At 39.3% G+C, this 18,462-nt stretch overlaps 1 protein-coding gene across 1 annotated transcript; it reads left to right on the top strand.

Annotated features, from left to right (window-relative positions):
• The first annotated feature begins 5,469 nt into the window (after window positions 1-5,469).
• On the top strand, window positions 5,470-13,886 carry LOC127444654 (zinc finger protein 70-like). The gene is made up of 3 exons (XM_051704163.1): window positions 5,470-5,929; window positions 5,999-6,581; window positions 11,153-13,886. Exons 1-3 carry the CDS (start codon window positions 5,537-5,539, stop codon window positions 12,016-12,018), a joined length of 1,842 nt encoding a protein of 613 aa, XP_051560123.1. The 5' UTR covers window positions 5,470-5,536; the 3' UTR covers window positions 12,019-13,886.
• Window positions 13,887-18,462: the final 4,576 nt, after the last annotated feature.

The raw sequence follows: 18,462 nt of genomic DNA, 5'->3' as shown, positions 1-18,462 counted from the left end.
CCTGTCTGGCCAGTCAGAAAACCGGACGGTTCCTGGCACCTCACATTAGATTACCGGGAGCTAAATAAATGTGTATACAAAATGACCCCATTAGTTGCTGACCCCAGTACTATATTCTTAGCGGTCCCACAGAATGCGGAAATATTTTCAGTAATTGACATGTCTAATGGATTTTGGTCCGTCCCGTCCATCCTGATATTCAACACTGGTTTGCAGTTGTTGCTGAAGGGGTTTCAACACTGGTTTCGCAATTGTTGCTGAAGGGGTTTTTAGACCTGTTGTGTTCCAGATTGGCCCAAAAGTCCTTCACTACACTAAGATAGAATTGTGTTGTTTTGATGTAACTGTCCGACCTTGCTTTGACACAGAATCAGGAGACATCTGGCTGATTCAGGATAAACAAACTACTAGATATAAGAGACACAAAACATTTGCTAAGATTTGGTTTCTAGCTGACATTCTCAATAACTCTGTGCCTAATTAAAGGTCAAATGAAGAGTTTTGCATTCCTACTGCTCCTCTCAGGAGTAATTTATTTAGGTAACAGCAGTACGATCAAGAGGGAGGTGCCTACTTACCTACTGAAACACAATTATGAACATAATTTGTTTTGGTAATACGCAAATTTCACTGCAAAATGACAGTCGCCTGGAAAAGATTGCTATGTCTGCTAGAATGCCTCATTCATCAACATATCTGTTCCCACTGATAGCATGCCCTCTCACATGCAATGAGACTATTTGTATGGCAGGGGTTCATTTCTGTGGATCACTTTATAAACCTCCGCCTAGAGGAGAAGCATATTTATAGATGGTGGTCCCCTGTTCCCTGTGTAAAGCACTTTGAGTGTAGTGTCAGAAAAGTGCTATATAAGTGTGAAATTCATTAAATAATTCCAAGTCCTCAGCACTGCCCAGCTCCTGTAGCGATCCCCAGAACAAGACCGAGCTCCTCCTATCACCATACACCATAGGTGCGTTGCACCAACTCTCAATTTTGGGACTCTTATAACTCTGTGAGGTGCCACCAAATGCCACATCAGTGGCAAAGTCCATCTGCTCCTCTTGAACGAGAACTGAGATACAGAGGTTCTGTTCCCTGGTTGACATGCTGGAGCAATTAAGCAGGGAGGGCACTTTTGAGTTGCAGTGTGGTTCTCTTGTCTCTGGACTGCTTGGGAGCTGCCACACAACCTGAAATCAGGTTTTTGGCAGTTTGCACATCCTCACAGGGTGCCCATCCCCACTTTTCTGGATCTCTCAGAACGGCTGGAGTATAAAATCCAGTTGCAGGACTCTTCAAGGTTTACAGTCAGCCATGGCAGGGGGCCTGCAGCACAAACAGGAGAGAGAATCAGAGACTGTAAACCATCCAATAAGAGCACCACAATTCTTCTGGGCTGAGAATGCACCTCCTGTCACCTCCACACCATCTCACCACCAGAGGTCCTTATCTTCCCAAAATAAATCATGATTCACTATACTTGTGCACAATCTGTTGCTTGTTATTTATGCCCTGCCTTCTGTGTTTTTGACCTTAGTCTGCCTTTGACTGTGTATTTGTGTCTGCTCTTTCCAATAAATCCTCTGTAAATAGATACTACCCTATCTCCAGTGTCTTTTGAGTTACACCTCCCAAGTCTAAACCATCTTTTCCATCCTCTTAAGCTACTCTGAAACCCTACTGTCCTTGTTCCTTATGGAAATCTAGGGTCAGCTATAGAGTCATCTCTAACACTCACTTGTATCTGTAACAGCTGACTTCCAGTGGAAGCATGCAAAATGTAAGCACTATAAATCTATATTTATTTGTTGTTTTATATAGTGGCTTGCCCAACTAACGTTAAATGCTTTGTTTTCAACACTTTCCCCTTCATAACTTTGCATTTAAATGCCTAGTTTGGTTAATTTGCACACAACCAGTTTACCATGAGGGGGCCTGAGGTAAATTCTAAGGTTCATTAATATAGTTTATTTTTTTTATTTTAAATTGGCTTCTTCAACATGATCAACTAGTAATGTTTAAAATGGTAAATGCCAATTGCACATGATCCATGATACTCACAAGGATGCAACTCCTTAGCATTTGTTGGCACAATTGTTCAACACAGCGACCAAAATCAGCATTGCAAATTTTAAAGCTTCACATTATATTTACTGTATATGAATTGTTACTGATGTTTGTATTGCATTGGCTTTATTGCAGGACTACTGTGAGCCCCATTTTGTAAGGACATAGAATACATAAGAGATGTTGGCCTTTAACCTGTACCAACCTGGACCGAAGTCTAGTCCCAGTCCCACCTACACATCATCAGACTTCTCTCTGCCATTATGATGATGGATGTCTACTAGAATATGTTGAATTGAATTAGGTGTATGCAAATATTACTCAGTGTTGTAAAAAGCTGAATATTGTAAGAGTATAGAATTTACCTTATTTAAGTTATAAATGTTAAATGCATTGAAATTAAAACAACTTATACTATGGGTCTGTTGAATGCTTGATTCTTGGTTGACAGACGTTCTAAGGTGTGCAATTATTTTTCAAGTAAATGCACAGCCATGAAGTAGTTCCACGTCTTGACCGCATAACGGTCCCATATCACTTTACCAAATTATTTCAGTTATTTCAAAGAGCCCTACAGGCGACCACAACAAAATAACCAATTAAAACAAAGACATTGGTTAAGTACATTGGATAAGAATGACAAACAATGTCTATAATATCCTAAATTTATTTCAATTTTGTTTGAAAAGCTCCCTCGTCTCCCCGCACTTACACACGCTCACACACGTACATATGCACGTGCATACACACACACACACACACTGAGACTCGTGCCATGACCAACAAATAGAGCTGTACCCTTGCGACTTGATCAATACAAGTTTCTATTATCTGAAATTACATTTAATGTGTGAAACTTTTTATGTTTCAATGTATTTTGCATTAATCAGCCTCACACAGCTATAATGGAAAGCACCGCACTACCCCTCCCCCTCTCTCACTCACACACACACACACACACACACGCACTACCTTGTTACTCCAATGCCGGAAAGTGGCGCATCCTCTGTTGCTAGTTCTAAAGTGACGTTTTCGAACTAACAACAAAGGATTAAGCTGTATCAAATCTAGATAAACTTGATCATTACAACAGTTTCTATATTATCTGAAATATCTGTGGGAACCACCCTCGTATTCCCCCTCTCACACACACACTCCTACACACGTTGACACACATACATTTATACATTACGCACACACTTACTCGAGAGAGTGAAAAATAGAGCCGTCATGTCAGCGCACACCTTCATCTCATTCAGTAGGATTGAAAACAGTTGTTAAGGTTTACAACAGAAATATGGTGACACTCGCTGCTGTTGAGAAGAGCTTAAACTTGCATCTTGCCAATTTTGAAGCGATGTTACATCTGACGAGAGCTGCAACAAATAAAGGTAATCCCACAGGTGATCTCTCTGTTTCTGAGCTTCTCACTTTCGATACCAACATACTAACCTGTTACTCCAGTAAGTACTCCAGTAAAGCAGCGCAAGCCTCTCTATCCTCAGTTGCTAGTTCTAAAGTGATTTTTTTGAACTAGCAACGAAGGCTTGAGCTGTATCAGAGCAAGACGCTGAATCCGTGGCGGAAGAAAGTTCCACTCACAAGTGCATTTTAGGGACGAAAACCAGAAAATGTCTTGAGATAAAACCCTGAACCCTGAAGGTGTGGTAACCATGGTATAAGTGGGATAATTGACTCCATCCCATTGAATTATTGAAAAATAATGCACACCCGAGTTGTGACCGCAATACACCCTCTGGTGTGCATTATTTTTCAATAATTCAATGGTCCATTCTCAATTATTCCTTACTTATCTACAACTTGTAACCGAAGTAAAATTTATTTTGTGTTAAGGTAATAACTTTGATTACATTTGTTAAACTTGCTAAAAATGTGTTTGCTATTTTACATCAATTGAACCAGTGTGAAGACATTGGGTGTGTCTCAATTAGCTCCCTAGTTTAGTAGTCAGGGCACTTACCAGGGAGTCAGCCATTTCTAGGGGTGTCCCAATCGCAAAATCATTCCAGTGCACTGAAACATTCACTTCAAAACAATTCCCAGAAGTTAAGTCCAGTGAACAGCTGTATAGAAAGTCATGCTTTAATGTCTTTGCCTTTAAGCCCAGAGACCAAGCCAAAAGTAACTGTAGCAAGGAACCCTAAACTTTATAAGATGTTAATTAGTGAAGGAAAAAATAACCTTGGGAGAAACCAGGCTAAGCTGGGGGAGCCATTGTTCTCTGGCTCTTCAGCATGAACAAACGGTAATGGCAATATCAGTAAGCTATGTGTAATACAAGTCAGGTTTTAATAATGTGTAAAGTGATGCATAGCGGTGCAGAATGCACCGTAAAAATCACAAAGCATCGTTCACTGTGTTCCCTTGACGTCATGTCTTCTGAAGTCTCTCATTTAGTTAGATGACAAGTGTATATATTTGACAGGACTGAAACTGTCTTTGTCTTGAGAATTACAGTAAAGGTCAACTACTGCATTCTCATTACCCAGTACAATGCCCGGTTTTATTATTCTCAATTATTTTATCAGCATAATTCTCAATTAAACGTAGGTAACACTTTACAATAAGACTGCATTTGTTAACACTGGAAAATTCGGGATCATGAGCTAACAACAAACTATATTATGTTACAGCATTTATTAATCTTTAATAGTTTAAGAATGTGTTAATGCATGTTAGTTCTCTATGAATTAAAGGTGCACTTAGTAACATTTTGTTTGTCATGTTGGATGCAGCATCATTCAAAATCAATAGTTAGAGATGCCATTGAAGAAATTGACTATGACTATTCACAGTCAGCCATGATTCATTTAATCCAAGAGTGAAAGTGTCCAGTAACAAGATGGTTACTGAGATTAAGCGAGTAGTATTCAGCTGGTCATGTGATTCTAAAATGGCAGCCCCCATGAGAGCACCCCTGCCCCATGTAGTATAAAACAGCTTTTATAAGGTTGCTGATATGACTAGAGTCCTCATCTCATGTGAGTGGTCATGATTTTATACATATTCATGATTGTAAAGCATTTTAAAAGGATAGTTGCTGTAAAAGTATTGTTCATTGTTAGTCCATGGTAACTAATGTAGTTATTTAATGTTATTTTAATTCTGTTTTTATTGTTATTTGTTTTTGCTTGATTGTTATTATCCTCCCTTTTTTCTTGTTATTACTCTTGTATTAAGGCTTTGGCAATATTGTATGTAATCACAATTATGCCAATAAAATAATTGAATTGAAATTAATAAATCATAAATGCAACCTTTTTTTATAGTGTTACCAAAAAATGTCCAGCATCTTCAATCTCAGAGAAAGAGCAGGTCAAATAATAAAGGTAGGCTAATGTTAATATTCACAAGATTCAACAATGATCTTTACAAGATGTTTCTGAGATCCTCCTGCTGAATCTAGTGTTGATTGTGTTGTGTCTCCAGTCCAGCAGGAGTCGGTATGAAGCTCTTTAGTCCGCCGGTAAACTCACTAAACAAAGAAAGAAGAACTCACAGTTTGTTTAGATGTTCAGCTGCTGCGTCTTTCATACATTTATGTCACTTATCTGTTTCTATTCTTGATGATTTCCTCTCTTTCATGACAGCAAACCAAACGTTTTCTCTTTGTTTTGACAAGAGCTTTAAATATCCTGTTTCAGGAGTCTTATTGAGTTTTTGTGTTGAGATGTTGAAGATGAGTTTGCAGGTGGATTTGATGTGCTGTAAATCAGTAGGAACTGATCTGTCCATGCTGGATATTGATGATTTGATGACAGAAATCTCTCAGCTGAAGAAAGAGGTGGCGTTACTGGAGGCAAAGCTGAGGGAAAGAGGAGATCCACTGAACGGAGAGGTTTGTACAGCTGTTAAATATATCAAGAGTCCAGATGAGTCAGTACAGTGATTGTGTTGTGTTTGTCAGGAGCTGGAGAAGGTTTCCTGTCAATCTTCAGTGTGTGTGACTGATGGGACCTCCACAGAATGTCAGGATTCAGTGTGGAGCGTCAGAGATCAGAGATCTGAACAGAGATCCAGAGACACACAGGACTCAGAGCTCAGCCTCACTTTACTCTGTTATACTGACACTCAGGAGAGTGTGTGTGACAGTAATCAGGGTGATCAAACCTCCACAGAGTCTCTGGCTTCTGTCTGTAACGCTGGAGAACAACAGATGCTGCAGATACCATTGAAGATGTGTTCAGTGAAGCTGCTGGACTGCAGGAACCTGATGGAGATGAGAGGAGAAACCACAGCAGAGGAACAACATGATGATCATGATGAAGATGATGATGATGATATTCAACATGATGATCACGATGAAGATGATGATGATGATGATGATGATGTTATTCAACACGATGATCACGATGAAGATGATGAAGATGATGATGTTATTCAACATGATGATAACGATGATGATCTTATTCAACATGATCATGATGAAGATGATGATGATGTTATTCAACATGACAGTTACGATGATGACGACGATTTTATCTCTTCAGGTATGTTTCTTTCTTTAATGCTGTTTTTAAAAACCTCTAACTCTAAATATGACCAACAGTGGTTGCCATTGCAAACTAATTATTCACTGGTTGTTGTGATATCTTCACCATTAGGTAGAATTTACAAGAATGGCTCTTAAATGTGCCTTGGTAAGCAACATGAATGCAGCAATAAATTCATTATTTTCTCTATTTTTGCTCATTAAAATGGACTGTAGCATTAATTTGTGTCTTGCTGATTTCATCCAGATTTGTTGTCAGAAACTCTTCTTCCATTTTTGATCAGTTCAATTTTCCATCATAATTGTCTCCTCCTGCACCCAAAGACTTGACATGAGTTTTATCTTCCTCTCAGAACACACAACGGGCCTCATTCATCAAACCTTTGTAAATATATGAATAATTTGGGAGTAATTTAGATGTAAAATGGACCTTCCCAAATACTGTCCTCCGGATTCACAAACACTGTGTACACCCCTTGTGAAATCCAAACATTTGTAAATAGGGGGCATGTGCACGATCATTCAACATTTATCATAATCCACACCCATGAAAACGCTATATCAGGAAGGCACCAGACTCTAGTAAATGCTTTTAACTTTTATGCGAAACAGTAATGAAATCGTTTCTATGAATGAAGTGCATTTACATCGTAAAATTTAGATTTAGCAAACACAATAGCTTTTCAAAGAAAGTGAGGAACTTGCTGTCATCAGGTTGAGGTCAATAAAAATGGTTTGACATGAAGCTTTAGTGTAAAAAAAATCAGTTTACACTGGTAGGTACAGTAGATGTCCACCACCATTAACCTTCCCTGGTTCTGTTGAGCACATCACCAGCATCATTGGTAAAATGGTTTAGGCATGTAACCCTGGTTCCCTAAGTAGGGAATGAGACTCTGCATCAGGAGCTGACGCATTGGGAATGCCCCTTCCGAAAAAAAGTGAATCTCAGAAAGCGTGATCTGAATGTGAAAATAAGCAATAAGAAAGAACTCCACTGAATACAGGGTCTGCACCTGAATTGAATGACATATCCGTGCTTTATCGTACAAAGCACAGATCGAAACCATTGGCAAATGCTGCCAAGCAGACAATGGGCTGACATTGGCTGTATTGAAGAGAAAATTTGATTTTCCCTGCAATGACAAGAAATAACCAAATGATGGCACTGTTGGCTTATTTTTGGCAGCTGCACTACACGCACTGGGACGAAGGTAAGAGATATCTGTGCTCTCGCCACTGCGGCTAATTGAAGATGTTTTAAAAATATTTTTGTAGCGGGTAGCATGTTTATCTCTGGTTTAAACAGGGAGAGACTTTATTTGGTAACTGGGGATTTTAAAATACTTTGGTTCTGCCCAACTGTCCCTATATGTTATGTGTAGTGCTTGTGACAATGTACTTGTGAACATTGCTCATTTTCTCGCCTGCTTTTGGCACCTTGGCGAGGAAGCAGAGGCAGACTGTGTGTTGACGTGTCATTGCTCGCTCCCCTGTGTAATCTCAAGAGGAAACTGAGCTGGAGTTTGGGGGCAATAGTTGATCATTTGAGGCACAATAAGCAGCAAAGTTGTCTCGACAGGACAAATGGGAAACGGGAAAGATGGATGCATTTTTACGGTTCGGCAGTTTCCACTGAATGGGGGCTCACCCTGTTGGGTACATCAGGTGCGTTTCGGCTAGTGCATCCAGCATGGTCCTCTGAACGGTGGAAGTATTGAGGGTTTGCGGACCCCAGTCTTAACGACTGGGTGCAGAGTTTGTATACATTACTCTATATTGAGGCTGTTTGAGCACTATGAGGATGTAGAGCGAGATCGCACAGATACTGTAATGGACTCCCTAGCCCATCATGGAAGAATCTACTGTAGTGTGGCTGATTGCTTTTTAGTACCTTGGAACTTACTTGGAACCACCATTGACTGTACAGCATCACCAAAAAGTCCTGCCTGCGACACAGGAGCATTCAGTTTGAAAGCACTGTCGCTGTCATGGATGTCTGTGAGGTTGAGCCACAAATGGCGCTCTGCTGCCACGATGACCACCATGTTACAACCTACAGACTGAGCTGTGTGTTTGGTCTCACTCAGCAACAAATTGAGGCTTGACATAATTCATTTACAGCCTCTATGTCCAGCCAACTCCGTCATAAAATCCACCTGGTAGGCTTGCAAGACTGCTAGAATGTGTAGCAGTGACATAACTTGGCACAAAGCCATGTATGCTTTGAGCATAGCTGATGTCACTGCAGGGCTTTGAGGGGAGCACAGGCCTCGACTTCCACGTGGCCACCATAGATGGGGAGAGTTGGGTCACCATTGCTCTTGGGTGGGACCGAAGGGTAGTCTTGTATTGCTGGCCATATACAGCTGCTTCCAAGACCGAAGTATCTCGTGGTGGAAATCTGAGAGAAAGCCAGCAGCCTGAGTTTCATGAATGAGGCTCAATGCCACTATTCACACCATTTCTGCCATGTTTTAAAAGTTACATAATATTTACATTACTATCTGACAGGAGTTCTTCATGTGTCTTATTTGCATGTTGTTCTCTGGGGCTGTCAACAGGGCTGAGAAAGTATATTTTAATTTTTCACTTTAATATTACCAAAATTTTAATTAGAGTGCTCTCAAGTTATTCAGACCCCTTCATTTTTTCACATTTTGTTATGTTGCAGCCTTATGCTAAAATGTTAAAATTATTTATTTTTCACATCAATCTACACTCCAAACCCCATAATGACAAAGCAAAAAACAGATTTTTGATAACTGAAAATTTATTAAAAAGAAAAACTGAAATATCACATTGAAATAAGTATTCAGACCCTTAACTCAGTACTTAAAGCAGCTTTGGCAGTGATTACAGCCTTAAGTATTTTTGGGTATGATGAGACAAGCTTTGCACACCTGGATTTGGGGATTTTCTGCCATTCTTCTCTGCAGATCGTCTCAAGCTCTGTCAGGTTGGATGGGACGAGTGGAGAGCCATTTTCAGGTCTCTCCAGAGATGTTCGATTGTGTTCAAGTCCGGGCTCTGGCTGGGCCACTCAAGGACATTCACAGTCATTCAGAGTTGTCCCTAAGCCACTCTTGCGTTGTCTTGGCTGTGTGCTTAGGGTCATTGTCCTGTTGGAAGGTGAAACCTCAGCCCAGTCTGAGGTCCTGAGCGCTCTGGACCAGGTTTTCATTAAGGATATCTCTGTATTTTGCTCATTTAGCTTTCCTTCAACCCTGACTAGTCCCCCAGTCCCTGCCGCTGAAAAACACCCCCAGAGCATGATGCTGTCTTCACCATGCTTCACCGTTGGGATGGTATTGCGCAAGTGATGAGCGGTGACTGGTTTCCAGAGAATCTTGTTTCCCACAGTTTGAGAGTCCTTTGGGTGCTTTTTGTTTTTTTTGTGCAAATTCCAAGCGGGCTTTCATGTTTCTTGCACTGGAGGAGAGGCTTCCGTCTGGCCACTCTGCCATAAAGCCCAGATCGGTGGAGTGTTGCAGTGATGGTTGTCCTTCTGCAAGTTTCTCCCATCTCCACACATGATCTCTGGAGCTCAACCAGAGTGACCATTGGGTGTTTGATCACCACTTTTACCAAGGCTCCCTGATTGCTCAGTTTGGCAGGGCGGCCAGCTCTAGGAAGAGTCCTGATTGTTCCAAACTTCTTCCATTTAAGAATTATGTGTACTGTGCTCTTGGAAACCTTCAATGCAGCTGAAAACTTTTTGTAGTCTTCCCCAGATCTGTGCCTCAACACAATCCTGTCTCTGAGCTCTGCAGGCAGTTCCTTTGACCTCATGGCTTGGTTTTTGCTCTGATATGCATTTTCGGCTCTGAGACCTTATATAGACAGGTGTGTGCCTTTCCAAATCATGTCCAATCAATTGAATTGGCCACAAGTGGACTCCAATCAAAGTGTAGAAACATCTCAAAGATGATCAAGAGAAATGGGATGCACCTGAGATAAATCTCAAGTGTCACAGCAACGGGTCTGAATACTTATGTCAGTGTGAATTTTCAGTTTTTACTTTTTAATACATTTGCAAAGTTTTAAAAAATCTGGTTTTTGCTTTGTCATTATGGGGTATGGAGTGCATATTGATTTGGAAAATAAAATAATTTAATGCATTTTAGCATCAGGCTGCAACATAACAAAATGTGAATTAAATGAAGGGGTTTGAATACTTTCAGAATGCGTGTATATTAAATCCTTATTTTAAAGACTTTCTGTTAGGGACAAAAGCTACAAGAGATCATTGATCACCAGATTTTTTAGGGTGTTTATTAGGACACTAATCAGAGACTTTGAAACGTTTTTGCACTTGAAAGTGCATTTTTATCTTAAATTCCATAAATATTCCATTTTTATATTTCTCAGCCTTATTGTTGACTGTGGTTAAGTCCATACAACACAGATCAACCAAACTCACTGAAAACTGCAGGTAGTTACTTTGAGAAGAGTTTTATTGTTTTGTTTTTTAAACCAAACTTGATAAACCAAACATCCAAACAGGACTGATAACTGTATTCTGCTGTGGTGTGAACTTAGCCAATGATGTTATTTAATTCTATGTAGATGCGAACAGTGTTTCATCTTCTGATGGAGAAGCGGCTTCTACCTCAAAAGCAAGACATGAGAGAAGAGTGCACACAGGAAAGGAGGAGTTTCACTGTGATCAGTGCGGGAAGGTTTTCTTTGTACCTTCTCTTCTAAAGACTCACATAAAGAGACACAATGATGAAAAGCCTTTTCAATGCAGTGAATGTAACAAGTGTTTCAGAACGAAAAGAAATCTTGTTATTCATGGGAGAATACACACAGGAGAGAAACCGTTCAAGTGTCCTCACTGTGAGAAGAGATTCAGACACGGATCCCATCTGAAGGAACACTGTGTCCGTTTGCACAAAAAAGAGAGACTGTATCAGTGCACCGAATGTGGGAAAACCTTTGTACAACTAGATTCTCTGAAGTCACATCAGAAAATACACTCTGAGAAAAAAACCTATCAATGCTCACACTGCGATAAACAATTTCCTAAAAATTCTTACCTGGTAGTCCATGAGAGAACACACTCTGGAGAGAAACCTTACCTCTGTTCTTACTGTGGAAAGAGATTTTCTGATCGACGTCAATTCAGAGTTCACGTGAGAGTTCACACGGGAGTAAAGCCTTATAACTGTAGAGTTTGTGGGAAGAGCTTCAGTCAATATGCTCACTTATCAAAGCACCAGAGGACACATACTGGAGAAAGACCTTACAAATGCACTCAGTGTGACAGAACGTTTGCTCGATCAGATGTCCTGAAAACCCATCAGAGAGTGCATACAGGAGAGAAACCTTACAGCTGCTCTATCTGCAGGAAGGAATTTTCTCATTTAAAAAGTTTTAATATTCATCAGAAGATACATGCTAAAGAACAGGCTGCCCTGAAATCATCGTAGCATCTTTACATGTAAATTTTGAACTACATTTTCATATTGATTGGCTAATCAGATAAAAGCAAGAACTCTGTTTTATTATTTATTTGCTTTTATAAGTATGCTACATATTTACCATGAATGATTCATTATAATAATCAATCTTAATTATAATTAATAATAATCATGCATAATACTTGCATACTATGTTTGTTTTACTCATATGTTACCTTATAAGTTGATTATATTTTACCCCATGATATTTGATCATTTATGCCTTAAAAAGCCCAAAGTGTACTTTTAAATCTAGTGTCTGTGTACAGTCGAACGTTCAGCATTTCAAATTATTCTATTTATCTGTGCGCACATACACAGGAGGTTGGCACATACTGCGCGTTCAGAGTACGCGCAGTTAGAAAAATCGGGCTGCCCGTGTTCAGTGCTCGAGCACTCTGATGATGACGAAATTTGTGTCACGCATCCTGTACGCAGAAGTGTATTGTTCACATCCGACGTAAGTATGCTTTGGGCTTAAGTGACCCTTGTTTAAAATACTTATGATGTAGTTCCTTTGAATGTCCATAAGATGGCGGCAATGTATACATTTTGAGAACAATGCTGAACTTGTAGTCATGTAACCTTGAAATAGAAATAACTACTGTACGTTTGATAAGGCTTCAACATGCAGCTGTTTGCAGACCCCTCCAAATGATCCAGAATGCAGCAGCACGTCTGATCTTTAATGAACCAAAGAGAGCGCATGTTACACCACTCCTTTTCTCTCTTCACTGGATGCCGGTTGATGCACGTATCAGATTCAAGGCTCTGATGCTGGCATACAGAACAGTCACTGGGTCTGCTCCAGCATATCTAAAATAATTTCTGTAGAGCTACCTGTAGAGAAGCCTGCGGTCGGCTAAGGAATGTTGCGTTGTTGCACCAACACAAAGAGGCACCAAAACACTTTCCCGGACTTTATGCTTCATCGTACCACATTGGTGGAATGACCTTCCCAACTCCATCCGTGAAGTTGACTCACTTTCTTTCTTTAAAAAACAGCTAAAAACACATCTTTTCCATGAGCACTTAACCAGTCACAAAACAAAATAAAAAATTATTGTTGCACTTTAATCTGTTTTAAATACCACTATTCTGATGCTAGTGAAACTTTGTAATATGGCACTTTTCATACCACTGTCTCCTTAAGATGATTCGCTTATGTTTTCCTCTTTGTAAGTCGCTTTGGATAAAAGTGTCTGCCAAATGAATAAATGTAAATGTAGAATAAAAGATCATATACATGTATTAGAATAGAGAAGTTTAACCTAAATGTAACCAGTGATATAAACGTGGTAGACATAAATGTACAACAGAGATTTGGGTATGTATGAAAATCTACATACTAATTATCTAATTGTCTAATTATCACATCGCATTTTAATGAACATCTGATAAAAATCATACAAACAATCTGAATCATGCTTTGAGACATTGATGATTTAGAATGTTTGTAAATCTGATCTTTTTTTAGATCACTACATGTACATAGTAGACTTTATTATAAAGTGTATTATAGTCCTATATTTTACCAGGATTGCCCCATATGTATCCACAGAGGTCTGGGCTAAGTGGTGAAAATCCACTGACCCTAGAACTGCCACTGATCTAACTGTATAATTTAAAAAAAAAAGTGAAATATGGGGGAATAAATGTGTCAACCAAGCCTTTAGGTAACAACGTACAGCCAATACACAATAAAATAGGATTTTATGGACAGCAAAATGTGTTTAAAATGTAATGGAAATGAAGTAAAATAGTATTGTTGTGTGGTGCTCTTTGCTCACTTGTTTCCCTATAGGAAAGACAGTACAACCTAATAAAGGCTTTTCTAACCCCACAATAGGTCCATTTTAATGTCTGGGCTCTTTTGCAATTAACAGTTTTTATTGATTCTTAATATATTACATAAAATAAATTACAATATACATGAACAGAACAAACAATTGTCCCCTTTTAACCTCAATATCCCCCTCCCAATTCTCAACAACATCTCGTAGTCAAAATAAAAAATAATTGGGAAAAAAAATCAACAAATAGAGAAAAGGAGAAAGGAAAAATTCCAAGGATAAGATTTACAATTTCAACCACAAACATTTTTCTCTCCACATGGTCCTCACCGAGAGCCCTCCAGAAGGGTCAAGTATTTGTTCCATATCTTCCCATACATGTCAAGTCTGCCAAGCTGCTTATAAGACATCTTTTAAAATGCAGCAACCGTGCCCAATTCGGTGAAACATTTTTTAAATGAGGGAGCGCCTTTTGACTTCCATCCTCTAATAATAATAATCTGTCTGCCAATCATTACACTAGTTTGGACCCAGTTTTGTATATATTTGTCATCTACTATAAGAACCGACCCATCACCCAATATACAGAGTTTAGGGCTGAATGAAATTTGAGTATCTAATGCCTCACAGATAAAATTCTGGACTCTTACCCAGAATTCTTGAATCTTAGCACAGAACCACAGAGCATGGGCTATGTCTCCATCCTCCAGCTAACATTGCCAGCAGGTAGGTGTGTCTTTCAAACCAAGCCTAAACAATCTAGAGGAAGTCCAGTAGAAACTATGCAAAAGGCGTACCCTTGCATCCCTAGACATAGTTCTAAAAAAATTTTTTTTAATTCTTTCCCACTCACCATCCTCCAATACCAAGTTCAGCTATCTTTCCCATAACCTCTTAAGAGCTGTTAAGGCTCCATCACCCAGAATCTGAATCAACAAGGAGTAATAATACACTGACGCATCATGCCCCTCTCAAAAGGCTGTGAGCACCATACAAAGAGTGTCAGCAGCCTTAGGGAGCTGTGTACTACCATCAAAAATAGTACAAAGTAAATAGCGCAGCTGTAAATACCTGAAAAATTGAGACCTAGAAATCCCAAATTGCTACGTTATATTTTCATAAAGGTCACCAAGTGTAGCAACACCCCTCTCGATCCATTCTTTCCAGCAAAAAGGGGACTTGTTAATACATAATTTGGGGTTCAGCCATATGCATGAGGAAACATTTAGGTAAGTATCAGCACTGAACATGAGAGAAACCTTTGTCCATACTGAATGTAAATGTGAAATAATATGCATTTTTTTGCTTCTCTAGGCAATTTAATAGAAAGACTTTGCAGTGGTGAGATTGGGGCAAGGACCGCTTGTTCAATGTTGTACCAGGGAGGGGCTCTCTCGGGTGGAAGAGACCAATGGGCCAAGTGTCTAAGATTAAAAGCATAGTAATAAAACAACATTTTGGGTAGGCCTAAACCTCCTTTGTCAATTGGTCTATGTAACTTACTGAAACCCAACCAGGGTTGTTTACCATTCAAAATAAAAGACTTAGACATTCTATCAAATTGTTTAAAATAAGAAAGAGGAACTTCTAGCGGGAGAGACTGCAGTAGATAATTGAATTTGGGCATACAATTAATTTTTATAATATTGACCATCCCAGCCATAGACAAATGTAGTGAAGCCCACCTATCAACATCGCACAAGAACCTTTTCAATAAGGGGTCAAAATTAACTCTAACTAAATCTCTCAAAATTGCTGGAAATAGGGGCCTGGGTAGCTCAGTGAGTAAAGATGCTGACTACTACCCCTAGAGTCATGAGTTCGAATCCAGAGTGTGCTGAGTGACTCCAGCCTGGTCTCCTAAGCAACCAAATTGGCCCGGTTGCTAGGGAGGGTAGAGTCACATTGGGTTAACCTCCTCGTGGTCACTATAATGTGGTTCTCGCTCTCGGTGGAGCGCGGACAATAGCACGAAGCCTCCACACGTGCGCTAGGTCTCTGCAGTAACGCGCACAACAAGCCATGTGATAAGATGCACGGATTGACGGTCTCAGATGTGGAGGCAACTGAGATTTATCCTCCACCACCTGGATTGAGGTGAGTCACTATGCCACCACGAGGACTTAGAGCGCATTGGGAATTGGGTATTTCAAATTGGGGAGAAAAAAAATAGCTGGATATAAAATGCCTAAATACCTAATGCCTTGGGCCATTGAAAGGTGCCAGGTTGGAAAGCTATGGTAGGGCAATATGCTGTCATAAATATTTGGAGAACTAAATTATATTATTATTATATAAATTATATTAAATTCTATGGAGAGATGTAATTACTCTGTTTAAATGATTAGCTAAAATTTGAGACAATATTTTAACATCTAACTGGATCAGCGAAATTGGACGATGACTTACATTCATTTATCTTTTTTAAGAATGAGAATGATCAGGTCTTGCGTCATGGTTGGCGGTAGTTCACCTTTCTTTAATGACTCTGTGTAAACTTCTAACATAAGTGGAGCCAGTTCTGTAACAATAATCAACAAGCTCATCCAAAGTAATATCTGAGTCAAGAGAGTTTTTTTGATCAATCGTCAATTTAGGAAGTTCTAATGGCTCTAAGAAATTGCTTATATCCTTATCGGTAGATGATGACGTTGAACAATAAAGATCGAAAAAGAAATCTTTAAATGCCTTATTAATATCTGTGGCAGACGTAAATATCTTGCCCCCAGAAGACTTCACTGAAGAAATGGTAGAAGAAAACTCTCTCTGTTTTATATATCTAGCAAGTAGTTTCCCTGCCTTTTACCCCGACTCAAAGTATATCTGTCTTGCCCTGATTAACCAAAACTCTACCTTCTGTGACAGTATAGCTCTGTTTCAGCACTTTTTATACTCTTTTTCAATTCTATGAATTCCTGTGCTTTGATCTTAATGAGTGAGGCATATTGAACGATCTGCCACCAAAGGACCGCCTTAAGTGCCTCCCATGCCATGCCCACAGAGGACACTGAGAACCAGTTGGTTTCTACATAAACACTGACTTCTGTCTTTAACATTTGTTGAAATTCAGGGTCTTGTAGAAGGGATGTATTAAAGCACCATCTATATGATTTTCTTTTCTCTATATGCGGCAACATCTCTAAACACACCAAAGCATGATCTGAAACTAAAATATTCCCAATTGAGCAATCAGTGGCAGAAGGGATGAGTGATGTAGATATACAAAAAAAAAGTCTATTCTAGAGTAAATTTTATGTACTGATGAAAAAAGGTGTAGTCCCTCCCAGATGGATTCAGAAGTCTCAAAATGTCTGTAAGACCAAGATATTTACACATCCTCTGAACTGTCAATGTTGCTCTAAAGGATCCATTAACAGACTGAAGTCTCCACCCAAACCCATTTCATGAAGGATCCCAGGTGCATGTAACTTTACCTCAAGATCTATAAAAAATTTCTGATCATCAGCAATGGGTGCATAAATATTAGCCAAAATAAGATTTTGCCCCTGTATTTGAGCCAAACAATAATGACTCTTCCTAAGTGATCTTTGATCTATTTTAGACATTTAAATTGTAAATGCTTACTTATCAATGTGATGACTTCCCTGCTCTTACTTGAACCAGCACTGCAGAATGCATACACACCCCATACCTTACCAAGTTTTTCAGCTTCTTGTGAAGAAAGGTGCGTTTCTTGAAGGAACACTATATCATATATTTTACGCTTAAGGAAAGATAAAAATGTCCTCCTCTTTATTGGGTGCCCCAGCCCATTAGCATTCCATGTGGAGAGAAACATTTGACCTATATTAAAATGTGACATATTGACATGTAAATATAAATTGTGTACCCAAGGCCAAATTATATAGACCAATTCGAACATTGATGTAACCATCAAATCCTGAACAATCCACAGAACAGAAAACAAATGTGCTTCAAATCCGCGCACAACAGTCTCAACTGGCATCCATCCCCTGGAAATCCGGCGGTCCATGCATGCTCACGAGACTGTCTGCAACACTATTGCTGCCAGATTGCTCAAGTTCAGTGTTCCCCCATTTTTTTTTTTTTTTTACATACAGTTGAAGTCAGAAGTTTACATACACTTAGGTTGAAGTCATTAAAACTAATTTTTTAACCACACCACAGATTTAATATTAGCAAACTATAGTTTTGGCAAGTCCTTTAGGATATCTGCTTTGTGCATGACACACGTAATTTTTCCAACAACTGTTTACAGACAGATTGTTTCACTTTTAATTGACTATATCACAGTTCCAGTGGGTCAGAAGTTTACATACACTAAGTTAACTGTGCCTTTAAGCAGCTTGGAAAATTCCAGAAAATGATGTCAAGCCTTTAAACAATTAGCCAATTAGCTTCTGATAGGAGGTGTACTGAAGTGGAGGTGTACCTGTGGATGTATTTTAAAGCCTTCCTTCAAACTCAGTGCCTCTTTGCTTGGCATAATGGGAAAATCAAAAGAAATCAGCCAAGACCTCAGAAAAAACTGTGGACCTCCACAAGTCTGGTTCATCCTTAGGAACAACTTCCAAATGCCTGAAGGTACCACGTTCATCTGTACAAACAATAGTACGCAAGTATAAACACCATCGGACCA

This window comes from Myxocyprinus asiaticus, chromosome 8, assembly GCF_019703515.2.
Source record: "Myxocyprinus asiaticus isolate MX2 ecotype Aquarium Trade chromosome 8, UBuf_Myxa_2, whole genome shotgun sequence".
Lineage (NCBI taxonomy): Eukaryota > Metazoa > Chordata > Actinopteri > Cypriniformes > Catostomidae > Myxocyprinus > Myxocyprinus asiaticus.
The sequence above is the reverse complement of the archived record's forward strand: the minus strand, read 5'-3'. Positions and strand labels throughout refer to the sequence as shown.

Bases quoted from the DNA above. Each gene is read 5' to 3' on its own strand.
- LOC127444654 (XM_051704163.1), top strand. From the start codon at position 5,537: ATGAAGCTCTTTAGTCCGCCGGTAAACTCACTAAACAAAGAAAGAAGA. The intron at 5,930-5,998 runs GTTTGTACAGCT...TGTGTTTGTCAG, and splicing joins GAGATCCACTGAACGGAGAG to GAGCTGGAGAAGGTTTCCTG. The intron at 6,582-11,152 runs GTATGTTTCTTT...AATTCTATGTAG, and splicing joins CGACGATTTTATCTCTTCAG to ATGCGAACAGTGTTTCATCT.